The sequence below is a fragment of the Diadema antillarum genome, unplaced genomic scaffold, assembly GCF_040938485.1.
Source record: "Diadema antillarum isolate AM-2024a unplaced genomic scaffold, OU_Dant_1.0 scf00000007, whole genome shotgun sequence".
Lineage (NCBI taxonomy): Eukaryota > Metazoa > Echinodermata > Echinoidea > Diadematoida > Diadematidae > Diadema > Diadema antillarum.
The window spans coordinates 1,262,680-1,276,739 of record NW_027270896.1 but is presented as its reverse complement, the minus strand read 5'-3'; the positions used below and the strand labels follow the sequence as shown (position 1 = coordinate 1,276,739).

Sequence of the window (14,060 nt, the reverse complement as noted above, 5' to 3'; positions counted from 1 at the left end):
GGATATTTCAGTCAAAGACTTCTAAGACTTCTAAGAATATTTTTGTAAAAATATTTATTTCAAGCCAGGGTGGCTGGAAGGTGCCCACATAAATGAATTTTCATGACAGTTCAGTCGTCATAATCAAATCTAATGTGCATCTGACCGCAATGTTACCAAATTCTATTTATGTGGTATAAACTTAAAATGAAAGTCATTTTTGTGGCTTGCTGCCTTGTCTGCTGTTAAATTTAGTCAAAAACCTGTTACCGAATTAGATGAGATGAAGGTTGATGGTTAATGGTAAGGCATGCAATGACTTGCTACTTCTTTTTATAGATGAGAGGATATGGCTGAAGGGGGTGTGCTCCGGTTCTTCGAGGTGTCTAGTTAACTGGCTGTCATTCGAATATGAATATGACCAAACTGCTAATAGTGAAGCTGAATGGATATTAAAAACTGTGCACTTCCTGAAATGAGAATGTACAGAGACAAATTATTATTCCGTCTTGTGTGAATTTGTCCATTGCGTTCCTGTTGAGCAATTTGTACATTTTTGGAATAAAAAAACAAGAAGTGAGAGACGGGTTGTATAATGTAGTCAAATGCCAGTATGTTTCATCATCAAAGACTGAGTCAGCAGCTATTGTGCTTCATTTGTTGAAAGTCTTCATTTGAGACTTCTGTGAAATTCACTGTGACATAATTTATTGACACCAGTTGTCCCGGCAACCTTTCCAATGGACGTCTGTGAACAAGATTTGAAGACGGCATTATGAACGTGGTGTCTTCAGTAGGTGATGATTTAGTATAGAGTGGAATCTTTACTGATTTCATTACTTTTGTGTTCTTTCTGAATGAGTTAAATGGCATGAAATTTTTGAGGTGGATGTGTGTGTGTGTGTGTGTGTATGTATTTGGTTAAAAGACTTACACACACATGTACTGTATACTATACATAATATATATTATTTATTTACATGGAGGGGCCTGTATATGTGTATTATATATATGTGTGTATATATATATATATATATATATATATATATATATATATATCAGGGCTTGACACTTAACCTTTTATTTGGTTGCCCCTGGGGCACCAATATATATATATATATATATATATATATATATATTTATATATATATATATATATATATATATATATATATATATATATATATGTATATGTATATATATATATATATATATATATATATATATATATATTATATATACACGAGAGATATACAAGACAGAAGATGGAAAAATAGCTGCACAAAAAATGACCCCAACAAATTCAGATTTACATTTCATACTGCTATGATGGCACAAAAATACAATGTTTTCTTTAATGAACATATACATGTACGTAATATAGCTTGATGCATATAATGTATGTCTACCATAATGAAGTACATACAAGTATCTCTAAGTAGAGATATTATGTATTACATATTATATATTTCAGTTTGGCAATATTGATACATAGACTCACAATACTCTGTACATCCCAATTCGTCTAAATATCTTCTTCTTTTTTCATCCCCCTTCAGAGGGTGGGGTTCTTTATATATTTTCGTTTTCTTACTTCCTTATTGGGTTGCAATTCAACTCCGCGTTTAACCTGGTCCTGACATCATGCAATGGCAAACAAATATCGATAAAAATTTGATATCATTTGACTTCAAAATTTAAGGAGTTGTGGGATTTAAAGCTTCAAATATTTTCACAAATCATCCACAATAATTAGCTTTAATACTTCTGATGGAAGTCGGATGCGGGGGTGATTTCGTCCCCTCACTAGTCTCTCATGGCCCTGCTCACAAATCTTTACTACATAATATGTTTGGACATGAAGGGGGCGGGGAGGGAGCTCACTCATCACTTGCATCCAAATTAGTGTGGTGTTTTGTTAACCATGCAGTATTGATGAATTATTGAGGGATTTCTGTTTTACGGGCAGAGAGTCATGTTTAAAGCCCCAATTAATTTGGCACAAGTCGATACGTATATGTGACATCATTCATGATCTAAACATCACTTTCTGTTACCAGCTCTGTGCTATCCCATACACTGTATAAGCAAGTAAATAAAAACACTGGCATATGAAATACCTAGATAACTGTTACATAAGGAACTACACGTATTGGGGATAAAAATACACTCTGAAGTCATATCCCCCTTCGTCTTTTGATGTAATATCATGCAATTCAGTAAACCGACTGCAATACGACTGAAATAGAACCATTATCAAATTAAACTGAATTGAATGTTTAACCTGACTGCAATCAACAGATTGATGTAACGATAAAAGTGTATACGGGAAACGAATTTCATGTGTATCAAATGCATTGATGACGCCCTGGCCTTCCATTTGTTTGCACCACCAAAAAAAGAAGAAATCACTAAATTTCCCCTGTGTGACACGAATTCAGGAAGAAGAACGAAGCTTTTTCATCAAACTGTTTAAGAGTTGTAATAATTTGCTTATTGTTGCAAGGTCATTGGTCAAGAAAAACTATTTGTACACACATATAATAATGCAGAAATAAACGTACAAACTAATGGGAGAGATGTATAAGGCGATAACATCATCAGTTTATCTAATTTGAATATTGTGCCTAATTCTACCTATGCAATTGTGACCAGGGACGCTGCTATGTGAAGACTTGTTAAACTTTAAAAGTATTTGACTTTTTCACTTTCTTGTCCAATTTTGATCGAACCTTTTCTTTGTATACGTAGTATTCAATTTTCTAAGTACAACTGTATACAGATTTGGGGTTTCACTTCACGGACGCATTTTTACTTTTCATCATAAGATATCGAGAAAGGTATAGCGATATTAAACGTCTTACAATACATATACTGTCAGGGTGTTCTGTTTCTTAAAGAAAAAAAATACAAACTCATGAAATTTCGGACTTTGATGGAAAGAAGAGTTTTCGTGAGGATTCACCATTGCCTGCTCGGTTACAGCTCGTTATTTCGAAGGTTCGTTATTCCGAAGGTTCATTGTTCCGAATTTCATTTTCGAATTAACCGATCTTCGGAATAACGAACCTTCGGAATAACGCCACAAATTTTCGGATTAACGAACCCTTTTTCATTATCGGATTAACGAACCTCTCGGTATAGGGAATTTGCGTGTTTCAGATTAACGACCCTTCGGAACAACGAACATTCGGAATAGCGAACCTTCGGAATAACGAACAACACCCGCCTGCTCAGCCACACAGGCGATATCGATATAATATTTTAGATGTTTTCAAGCCATTTGCATCCAACAGATTTGATTGAGCTGTCTGGTAAATACTGAAAATAATACATTTTGGTCAGTTGCCGATAAAAATAAAAGCTTTTGACCCATGTGACCGTATAGCTATCTCCTTATTAACCTTAACCCAATTCGTCTTTAATATACAGCTATACACGTTGCATACAGACAAGTGGTGGTTAAAATGTCGCTTTCACCGCAAATGATTTTCTATAGAAACTGCATTCATGCTAACACCTCTTCAAGCCAAGCCTGTACGTAATCATAGGTATATAATTATAACATATTGTAACTAATCGTCAAAATGAGCTGTTTGTTGAGTGAAGTATTCATACAAACAGCTGACGTTTTCTGTATAAACTATAGCGTGCACTACAGTGACCCGACTTTTCCACTGTATGCCTGCAGCAATGTACAAAGCATTCTCAACCATGCGCCTTTTACATTGAAATTAATACCATCACTATGATGGCATTGTTCTTACAATCGGTTTCTTGCGTACAAGAAAGGGCTCTGATGTATAGAGTGTGAGCCGACTGCACAGAATATTTTGTTCTGTCAAATCACAACGAGCCTCGTGGAAGACCAGACGTAAAACCTCGGACTATTAACTCCCACTTCTGGTGATTGGCTTTCTACGTATAGTTTTGCTGCTGTCCTACTTCTTCTTTCCATGTTTTGTTTTGTTGTTTTTTTTTTTTGTACGGAAATGAAAACAAACAACCTTGACTCAATTCGGGACCCATGGTTTTAAGATTCGTTATAAACCAATTCACTACTTTTGCAAGTTTATTCTTCAAGAGCGATTAATATCGCTTGCCGTCATCGATTATTGCGTCTTTCATTTCTTTTCTTTTTTTTAATCACGAGTCCTTCATCTTTTTGGTGTGTGTATTTCAGCAGGTAGCGTTCAAAATTTTGCGAAAATTTATCAAGACTTATCATCAAACTATTTTGAGTGATTTGTTGTTCTCAAAACTGAGAGTCCTCATTGTAAATACAAATGGAATGAAAACATAATACATGGTATTGCATACTGATTCGACTATCACGACTTCATCCAGTATACAACACGACCAGAAAGTGTACAAGCAGAGTAATTGCAGCTACAATAGCAGCTGCTTTACGGAAATTTTGACCACCGGTAGAAGAAAAATATGTTCATTCTGCTTCGAATGCTGTACTTTTTTTTTTCCAAATATGCAAATTGACAAACAATTATTTTTTTTAATTGTTCGTTTTCACTTGAATTATTGTCCAGCGAGTCCTTTACATGGCTTTCCATGTGGTTATGGCGGTCTCTGTACATCAGTTTTAAACTAGCTTTGCGAAATTGGTTTTGTGGAGAAGAATATGAGTTGCGAGGTTTATATGAATATTAAAGAAAAATATAGTAATTCTGAATTTCTACACAGATAGCATTTGTTTCTAATCATGAGCACCGATTCGTATAAACCATTTAGCACAACATAATACAATGTTGTTTAATCTATCTATTATTATTATTATTATAATGTTGTTTAATTTATCTGAATAATCAAACGCTACTTTCGCTGCCCACTTGAAGTTCTCGTTCCTCTTGCGTAGATTTTACAGAGCTTGAATATACAATTTCATATGGACAGCGACAGTTTGTTAGTATTTGAATCTTTGTTTGGATCAATTTCTGTGTTGGTTTGGGTCTCCTTAGTGCCCGACATCAGCGTTTCTCGCATTGTTTGTATATTGTCACCCGTGTAGAACCGCTGCGGAGGTCTGGGCATAGAATTGGAACGCAGCGCAGGCATGGAATGCATGCTCTGTAACCGACGGGAAGGAAAATCAGGAACCTGTCTCTCGTACTCGTCACCCTTAGACGTCTGATTGCTGCCGTCGACCGTGGTCGTCCGTTTCCCTTCGCTTTCGTTGACGGTTGTGCCGTCTTCGGCAGCGTTGGCGCCCTGTTGACCGGCGTTGGCTTCCTGCACTGCTGCCAGGGGGTCAATCGGAGGCAGCAGAGACTCGCCTTTATCGCCTCGTCTTTTCTTCACAGTCGTGCCGTCAACGAGTTTTAAGGGTGTGGCCACCCAGTTCCCACCTTTATCAAAATAATGTTTGACAGCTCGTCTGTCTTTCTCCAACACTTCCAGTGATTTCCGGAATTGTCGCTTCTGACGATCAAGCACGGCCTTGTGGTACAGGTGCTCGCTTTCCATTCGTTTGACGATGGATTCGAATCGGCTGCGTTCGACATCGTTGAGCACCGAAGCCCGCGACGCGTTCCGTCTCGACTGTTTGATGATTGTTGTGTACTTCGCAAAGGTGGCAGATTCTGATTTCCCAGCGGGAACGCCATTTTCCCCCGACAAGGCACATGCCTTCAGTGGGTCCAGGTAGCTCCCTGTCAAAGATAAAGATAAAAAGTGTTGTCAGAATTCTTAATTTAGTTTTAAACAGCGTCATTTCGGGGAGGATGTAAACTAAAAAAAATCACATGCGCAATATTACTTTTCCTTCATGTACCAGAGAATGATTATTCAAATAAAATCACACATGACATGATTTAACTGTTATGTCTCCTCTGCGAATCAGTTTTCTCCCGTCAGAGTCGAAATGTATCACTCTTTTCCCTTTATCAGTGTTTATTTAGGAGTGTTCGTTACGCTGATCATCCTATTTCCCCCCGTTTCCCCTAGTACGTTTAACGCAGTGCATCGATTTATGGGAGAGCATAACTGAAATTCTCTTCATTTCTCTTGTTTCTGAGGAATGTGTAGGCCTACTCCTCAAATTAGAAAACATTTTACATTATATATATATATATGTATGTATGTATATGTATGCATATAATGTGTGTGTGGGTGTGTGTTTTACACATTTCTGTAGAGCACCCAAACTATACACTATAGGCAGCATTTTGGTCTTTCGTCACGAAACAATAGTTTTAGGGGAAAAAATTAAGGAGTTTGATATCAAGAAGAAGGATACAGAAAGGAGAGGCGAAACGGAAGACAATACAAAGTGCAACGATAATCTCGAATCGAGTAGGCCTCACAATTGTACATTCAGAAGACGGCACAGGGCAGAATGGCGGAGAGAAAAGCCCACTTGACACAAATCAATGCCTTAAACATATAATGGTCATTTGAAACCAAGTCAATGAGGGTGAAAATCAAACATATCGGTAAACATGGATGCACAATGAAAACAATGCGTCGGCTGGGTGTCAAAAGGGGAAGTTGCATCGATGTAGCGGATCGAAGATGGTTTTAAAAAGGGTATGTAGACAGACAGCGACCTCGTTGAGTGGTTTCTTAAAAAGACGAGTCAATACCGTGATTGCAGCCATCCTATACCATGAGTGGGCAGTTACTGGCCAGTACCAAGACACCGACGGGTCGGGCAGTGCAAACAATAGCGACGAATCATTAACCCTTTTAACACACACACACGCACACACAAAATCCCATATCGCATAATGACACGGACGTCTTAGCTCAGATTGCTACTGGTCTTCTGCAATCATACATGATTAGTTTAGATTCGACGGTCTTTGACTTTGTTACTATTTTATATCTATTGTCAACAATGGCTACTTGAAGATTCTTACATTTTTTTAAACGAACCCAACCACTGCATTGCTCTTTTTTCATCTAGACCAATATCCATCCACGTGCAGCAAAGATGTCACACTGAAACAGTAACTTACACATCGACCTAAACCATGAATAAGACACTTTCATAGGTTGCCGGATCACCGGATAAAATATGCATTCGCATTCGGATGCATTGGTATTCGAGCAGTGTTTATAACAGGTTCTCGACCTTTTACTTTGCTGCTTCAACAATCCGGCAGTTCGTCTTGTTCACAAGACCTTTTTATTATAATATCATTTGTGTCAGTCGGATACCACTGATATAGAAACTCCAAGTCGTTAAAAACAGGGCACTAAGAATGATTGTACAAGAGTTAGTAAATGGCACGTAAAAGAGTGAAAAATTACGGTACGAAACATTGCATATAATCAGTAGACTGTCTAAATGTCAAAGAATTGGCCATAGTATGGCTTTAAACTGTTTAATATTGTGTTTGTGTTCTCTAGAAGATATGTTTTGGAATAAGAACAAAAATATAATTGTAATGCAAGTGAAATGGTACCAATGGATGAAAAAAAAGAGTCAACTGCTGCCACCGCTGTTACTGACGCCACAACTTCATCTACTTATTCGACTTTTACTACAGATGATGACTGATTAATCATCACAATAATGCGTATGATAATGATAATGAAAATGTTCATGATTTAATTGTGCCATCATTGACTTGATTTTCACCGCCAACATCAACATTACATTATACTGTAACAATTATTATGTACAAAACTTGAACTATCAACATTGCCAGTGCCCGATACAAATTTTCTATACCTTAAAAAGGGATGATACAGTATTGGTGGAGATTAGATTGGGCTTCAAACTTTTTGCAAGATACCGAGAAAACACTTATGATACAGTACAGAGCATACCATTTTAAGAGGAATTAAAAGTTTATTTAATGAAAATCGGGTTTGGAATAACTGAAACATAAAAAAAAACAAAGTAAAGCAAAGCGATCGTAATAAAGTGTGGGTCCCACACTTTATTAGAATTGCTCTTTTTTGATATCTCAGCCATTTCCAAACCAATTTTCGTCAAATAAACGCTGAATTCCTCATAGAATTACATGCTCTTTCATATTTCATAAGAGGTTTCTCATTACCTCACACATACAAAAAAAAAAAAAAAATGTTAGAAACCTGAAATTAGGTCTCAACCAAAACTATGCGATCCCTTTAACAACTCTTTTACCACTCGTTACCATTAATTGCTATCTACCATTGCTACTTTTTTTCTACTTCCATTTGTTGAGAAATGATAGTAGATCTCACTATAAAAGGCGTACATTAAAACTCTTGTATTTTGCTGATTGTGTGTGTGTGTGCGCGCGCGCGTGTGTGGGTGGGTGTGGGTGTACAATACAATCATGTAGGTGTGCTTCTGGTTTGGGTGAATCGGGGGATGGTGGGATTGGGATTTGATTTGATGGAGGATAGTTATAAATTGTAAAAAATATATATATATTATTTGGTAGGATCACATACCTAGGAAAGACTGATGAAGATTTGTTTTGGTTAGGAGGGGGAGGGCTGGTTGGGTTTTATGAATGACTTCATTCTAGATTTGTATAATATATGGGTTTTTTGTTTTGTTTTTATGTGCATGTTCTTACAAATAGAAATGATAAGATCCAACATATTTAAAAGATATTATGTTGGCATATGTCAATGATTCTCGTGAAGAAATTACCAGTGGGATTGATTTATAACTGAGTTATTATCCATGTTGAAGACATAGAGATTATATATCAGTATACATTGAAAATTGATTTGTTTGTGCTTTTGAAATGTATTTGTATTGTTTTTGTTTATGCCACACCCAGAATGGGTTAGGGGATTCATTCAATGATTTGAATGAGATCAATAGATATCAAGAAAAACAAAATAATCATGTATATGCGAGGGTTTGTTATTAAAGGCAATTTTCCCGCTGTCATGGCATCGGGTGACTGGCTTCCCTCGTTGCCTCTGTGCGCATGCGTCCTAAATTGCATTGTGTGCGTCCACACGTCATCCCCATCCCACCAGTTGCCATAGCGACCAAAATTAAATCAGGCATATCAGAGCCAAGTATAGCCCACTATTACGAAAGTAATAGTAGCGCTATCAGTCTTCTTGCGTTCTACCGTGGAGTAATCGATGATTGACCATGTTCGAAAACAATAGTCCTTGTATTGGAATTAACTGGTGGGTGGACAACCAGAACATGTATTGGGATACATCATCCATCTACGCAGCGAGCAGGGCAATTATATTACGTGAAGAACAAAATAATGACGCGTTTACTGACGTTTTAAGTCTTCATATTTTGTCTGTAAGTTAGTAGTACCATTAGTTGCGATTTTTTTTTTCGAAAAAAAAACCCCGACAAACATTGTGATCATTGTTTTAATTCAGCAACATTCAACTCCTTCCCCACATGCTATTTTTTAATTTTCACATGGCAACCTTTCGCTTGATCTCCACCTTTTACAAGCATGCACGGGGATAAGTTATGGTCCTCTCTTATCTTTATCACCTGGCCTTTGTCTGATGTAAGAAATAGGAAAGATTATAAAAAAGGCAATTATTGATGACAATGAAAGCAGAAAAAAGGCCTGAAACTATTCACCTGTACTTCGTCCGCGATGTATTGAGGACAAACAAGTATCCGTTTTGAGTATATAGATATGAGTGTAATCGTAGACTGTCCAAATATTACACCCAGTTTGGGGTTTACTTTGTTGTTTTTCTTTTATTTCCTCCACTGGGATAGCTAAACCTTTGGAATGTAAAAAAAAAAGGTTCATAGACCAATACACTGTACCTGTCTCAGAATAATGATTTCATAAATAAAACGTTAAGCACTCGAAAGAAAAAAAAAGAGCGGCTGGTGTACTATAACAATAAATCCTCCATCCTTTCATATTCGCAAAACGAGCTCTTTGTATCATCTCTGATTTTTTTAATTGGAACGAACTTATTTTTGACGACGTCATCAATGATAACTCCCCTTTGGATTGCGACCTTTTCTCACTCGCGAACAGTAAAATGATTGCTGGTTTTCAAACATCCATTATACCACCATATGCTTCCAGCACATATCGCTAGCTTGCTCCGCTGTTGCGATAGTTTTGTACGGGCCCGCGAATATAATAATGATTATACCCATGTGTGCATTGGCTCATAGCATCATTCCCTACAATGCGAAATCCATAGCACTACACGCTCCCCTCGACTCTCAATACTTAACCATGAAAACATGATATAGATCGTGTCTGTCATTCTAACCCTCCCCTTACAGAATAAACAAACAAATGAACACACAGACACATATACCAAGTAAAAACAAGCAAATATGAGATCAAGAAAATGCCGGCCCTTATACACTCGTTTTCCTGCATGAAGTTACATTTATTTTTGATCGCGAATCCACCTCATCATCAGCAGCATGTCTGGTTACATTCGTGAATCAACTTCTCAAGTCTGTCTGAAATTAGCAACAGAACGCGTTAGTAATTAATTTCATGAATGTCCCTGTCTGGTTATACGTTTGACAGCAGGTTTATACGAAGATTAAGTTGGCATTTATTGATTCTGTAGCTTTATGCTCTCAGACGAGAAACAAGCCAAAGAAAAAAAAAAGAAAAAGAAAGAGATTGTCTTTTTTTTAAACTCCGATCGATGTGATGGATTACTGTAATACTCAATAAATGGTTGCGGTGGGTTCACATTGTCTTTGGCATTTCTCTAATCTTGAGAAAATTTCTCGTATACTGCAATGAGATATGACAGTAACACAATATCGACGTGTGATGTTCCCTTACTCAAAAAATCGGATGACCCCTACTTCAAGCACTGGCTAAGTACCGATAGTTGACGAGATGACATCGACTGTAGGAGCATAACTTGAATGAATTAATCTTCAACCAGCATACAGGAATTCAAATTTTGCAAAACCTTCTATAGTCAGTTCACTTATAACTTACCTCTTGGTTTCGAAGTCGCTGTAACATCCCGATTATCTTGAGCCATTTTCCTTTGCTGGGCTCTGTCTGGTCAGGACCTCCAAATCAAATCGAAGATGGGAGATTCTTCCAATTTTCAACACTCTGCAACATCCTGGCATCATCATTCATATCTACCATGGCTTCTCTAGGACAAGCGACTGCTTGGGGTTCTTTTCTCAGAATGGAACCCACTGCATACAAGGTTCTCCCCTTGTCCTGGTGTTGACATGCTTTCTACATCCTTCGAACTACGCCACCTGGAATTGGGGTATATTATAGAAATCGGTTCCAAAGGATAAGTACACAAATAGCAGGTCATAATAACTCATGAACAAACACCGAGTGAGCTTATACTAATCGGTATGCGACGCTGTATAAAAGAGACACCATGTGACCTAATGTTTGAACACACCACTTATGAATGTTATAGTGTTATCATTAAGATAATTTTTGCTCAAGAAGAATGCAAGTTAATCACACTCATTCTCTTACGCCCAAACAATCGCAGGGTATAAATAAAGTATGACAGGAAGGGGATACGAATTAGCTTAAAGGGATCGTATAGATTTGGTTGAGACCTATACTTCAGGTTTCTAACATATTTTGGTGAGATAATGAGAAACCTCTCATGAAATATGAAAGAGCATGTAATTCCATAAGGAATTTAACGTTTATTTGATGAAAATTGGTTTTGAAATGGCTGAGATATCCAAAACTATATCGATCCTAATATTATAATGTGGGACCCATCACCTTTTGTTACGATCGCTTTGTTTTACTTTGTTTTGGATGTTTCAGTCATTGCAAACCCGATTTTCGTCAAATAAACTTTGAATTCTTCCTAAGATGGTACGCTCTGTACTATTTCATAAGTGTTTTCTCGGTATCTCACACAAAAAAAAAAGATAAAAGCCTAATTCTCATGTCTCCACCAATACTCTACCATCCCTTTAACAAGAGACTGTGAGTGAAGAGGAGATAGCGCTAAAATGAAGTGAAGACAAAGCAAAGATAAAAGACAAAACAAAAGAGAAGAAGGTATTATTATATCACGCCCAGTAATTACGTCGACAAAACTGTCTGAGAATTAATCAGAAAGGTGGTGGCGATGATCACAGCCTGGTATCATGACCACCAACTCTGTGATGGGATCACCATGTCATCCACTGTATCATTATCATCTATAATGATTGAAGTGTGCACAGAGCAACAGGGAAAAGGAAATACACTCGCTCTATTTCCGATCATAAGCGAGAGAAATGAGTACGATAGGGTCCCTTGTAATAATTACATTATGTCATACATTGAATTGGTCCGTCGTACGTTTGTCTCTGTTCTTGTACGTGTTAAAGGTGTTGTGTGCAGACATTTTTCTACCCCGTTCGTATCAAATGCAGAACATACGCATATCTGAAAAAAATGACTTTCATTTTTTTTTACTAATCGACCAGGAAAACCATTTAAACATAATCGTTCTAAAAGGGGGAGTGGTAAAATACCTGCTGAAATAACACATCCGCACATCAAAACCACTTGGAATGGAACAGTTGTGTTGAGGAAGAAACAAAAAACCAAAGCTGATTTTACCTATATTACCAAATACGAGATCGGTTGGAAGTTCAGACTATAGTAGATACTGTGACGTGGTGGACAGAGCAGACTGTGCGTCCATGATTGTTTTGGGTTTTTTTTCCCCATGGTCACAGTGATGGTCAGTCTTAATTTAGAATAAAAGCACACGTGCAAATAAAAAACAAAAAGTTCGATTAACCTCGTATTCATCCCAACAGTTCACAGACATCGTCTCAAATCGTTGGTACTGTTCACTGAACATAATGAGTGGATTTGTTTTAGTGAGATGGAAACGGATTTCCATCTGTCTCTGCGTCATCAACGTCTAATTAATATTCGCCTGTCCATTAAGTGCATCTCGTTTAATTACATTCCTCCTGGTTGGTTACTAAACGGCTTACTCCCTATCGGAAAGATTAGAATGCAACCTGTATCAATACTTGCCTCCATCCAGCAGTATACGCAGTAGGACCTACTGATGATGACACTTTTATCGTGTCTCAGTTATTCTAACGGAGGCATTTGAAAACGTTTTCAATTCCAGTTGTTTATCCTTGAATTTCAGCATGAATACGTGTCGTTACACCCTTTGTATTATTCATTATTTGCCACTGCATATAGTTTGAGAGATTTTTTTTTTCATCGTTTTGAATTAATGTCACAGTCTTTTGTGCGATTCGCCGTAATGAAAATGGCATTGCCAGGAGGAAACCATGCAGTTAGAACAACTTACACCAAAAAGATTTGAAAATAAAACTTCGTTTATAACCTAAGATAAATTAATAAATTACCAGCCGACAAAATACAAAACAAAATAGGCCTACCCAGATATCTACTGATCAACTCCGCAAGCAAGGTTCTTGTCAAACTCACCAAGACGAACACTGTGCATGACAAATTTGACATATACTATGTATGTTTGCCTTGTTATATCATTCTTGTAATTCTACTCTTGCTCACCCGTCATAGATGTGTTGATTAAAATAAACATTCAGTCCAATGATCTGTAACGCAGCTTCCCAGATCCCTACAGCTATCTGATGAATATCACTCCACGTTTCCACAAAAGATTATATCAAACAACCATGCAGCCTTCTCCATTCGGCTTCAAGTATCAACACTGACCGGTTACATCTCAGAAAGCAGGTGTCGAGCGTGGTGATCTCGCAGAGTGGCTTGATCGGAAGACGAATAAAATAATGTCCGGCTTGACCCAACAATGCAACATAAACACAACAAAACTCACATGATTACTTTTCCTGTCTCACAGCCTCTTAGTAGTTGGTTAGTCCATCGAGCCCGTGCGTTTAATATAAGTTTACTATTCGTTTGCACAACGCGCGTGTTAGGCCATTATAGTAACGAAGGACTCTGCCCAGACAATCCTCGGATAAAAAGGATCCACAGGGACAATGAAAGGAGATCTAACTAAGCTCTTTTGTTACTTCCGTCATGGCTTCGTGAGCATCTTCAACACTGAGACGGATCGGTGAGTAACAGTTGAATTACGACTATAAAAGCAGTCTCAATGCCGAGGGGGTGGAAAAAAAATGAAAGAATTTGTCGATACAATGACCTATAAGAACGTGTGGGGTGGAGTTC

General features: G+C 37.5%; 1 protein-coding gene across 1 annotated transcript; it reads right to left on the bottom strand.

Annotated features, from left to right (window-relative positions):
* Positions 1-4,834: 4,834 nt before the first annotated feature.
* On the bottom strand, positions 4,835-10,993 carry LOC139717048 (uncharacterized). Its single transcript, XM_071628563.1, has 2 exons — positions 10,866-10,993; positions 4,835-5,642 (listed from the first exon to the last, which is right to left on the bottom strand). Exons 1-2 carry the CDS (start codon positions 10,909-10,911, stop codon positions 4,876-4,878), a joined length of 813 nt encoding a protein of 270 aa, XP_071484664.1. The 5' UTR covers positions 10,912-10,993; the 3' UTR covers positions 4,835-4,875.
* Positions 10,994-14,060: the final 3,067 nt, after the last annotated feature.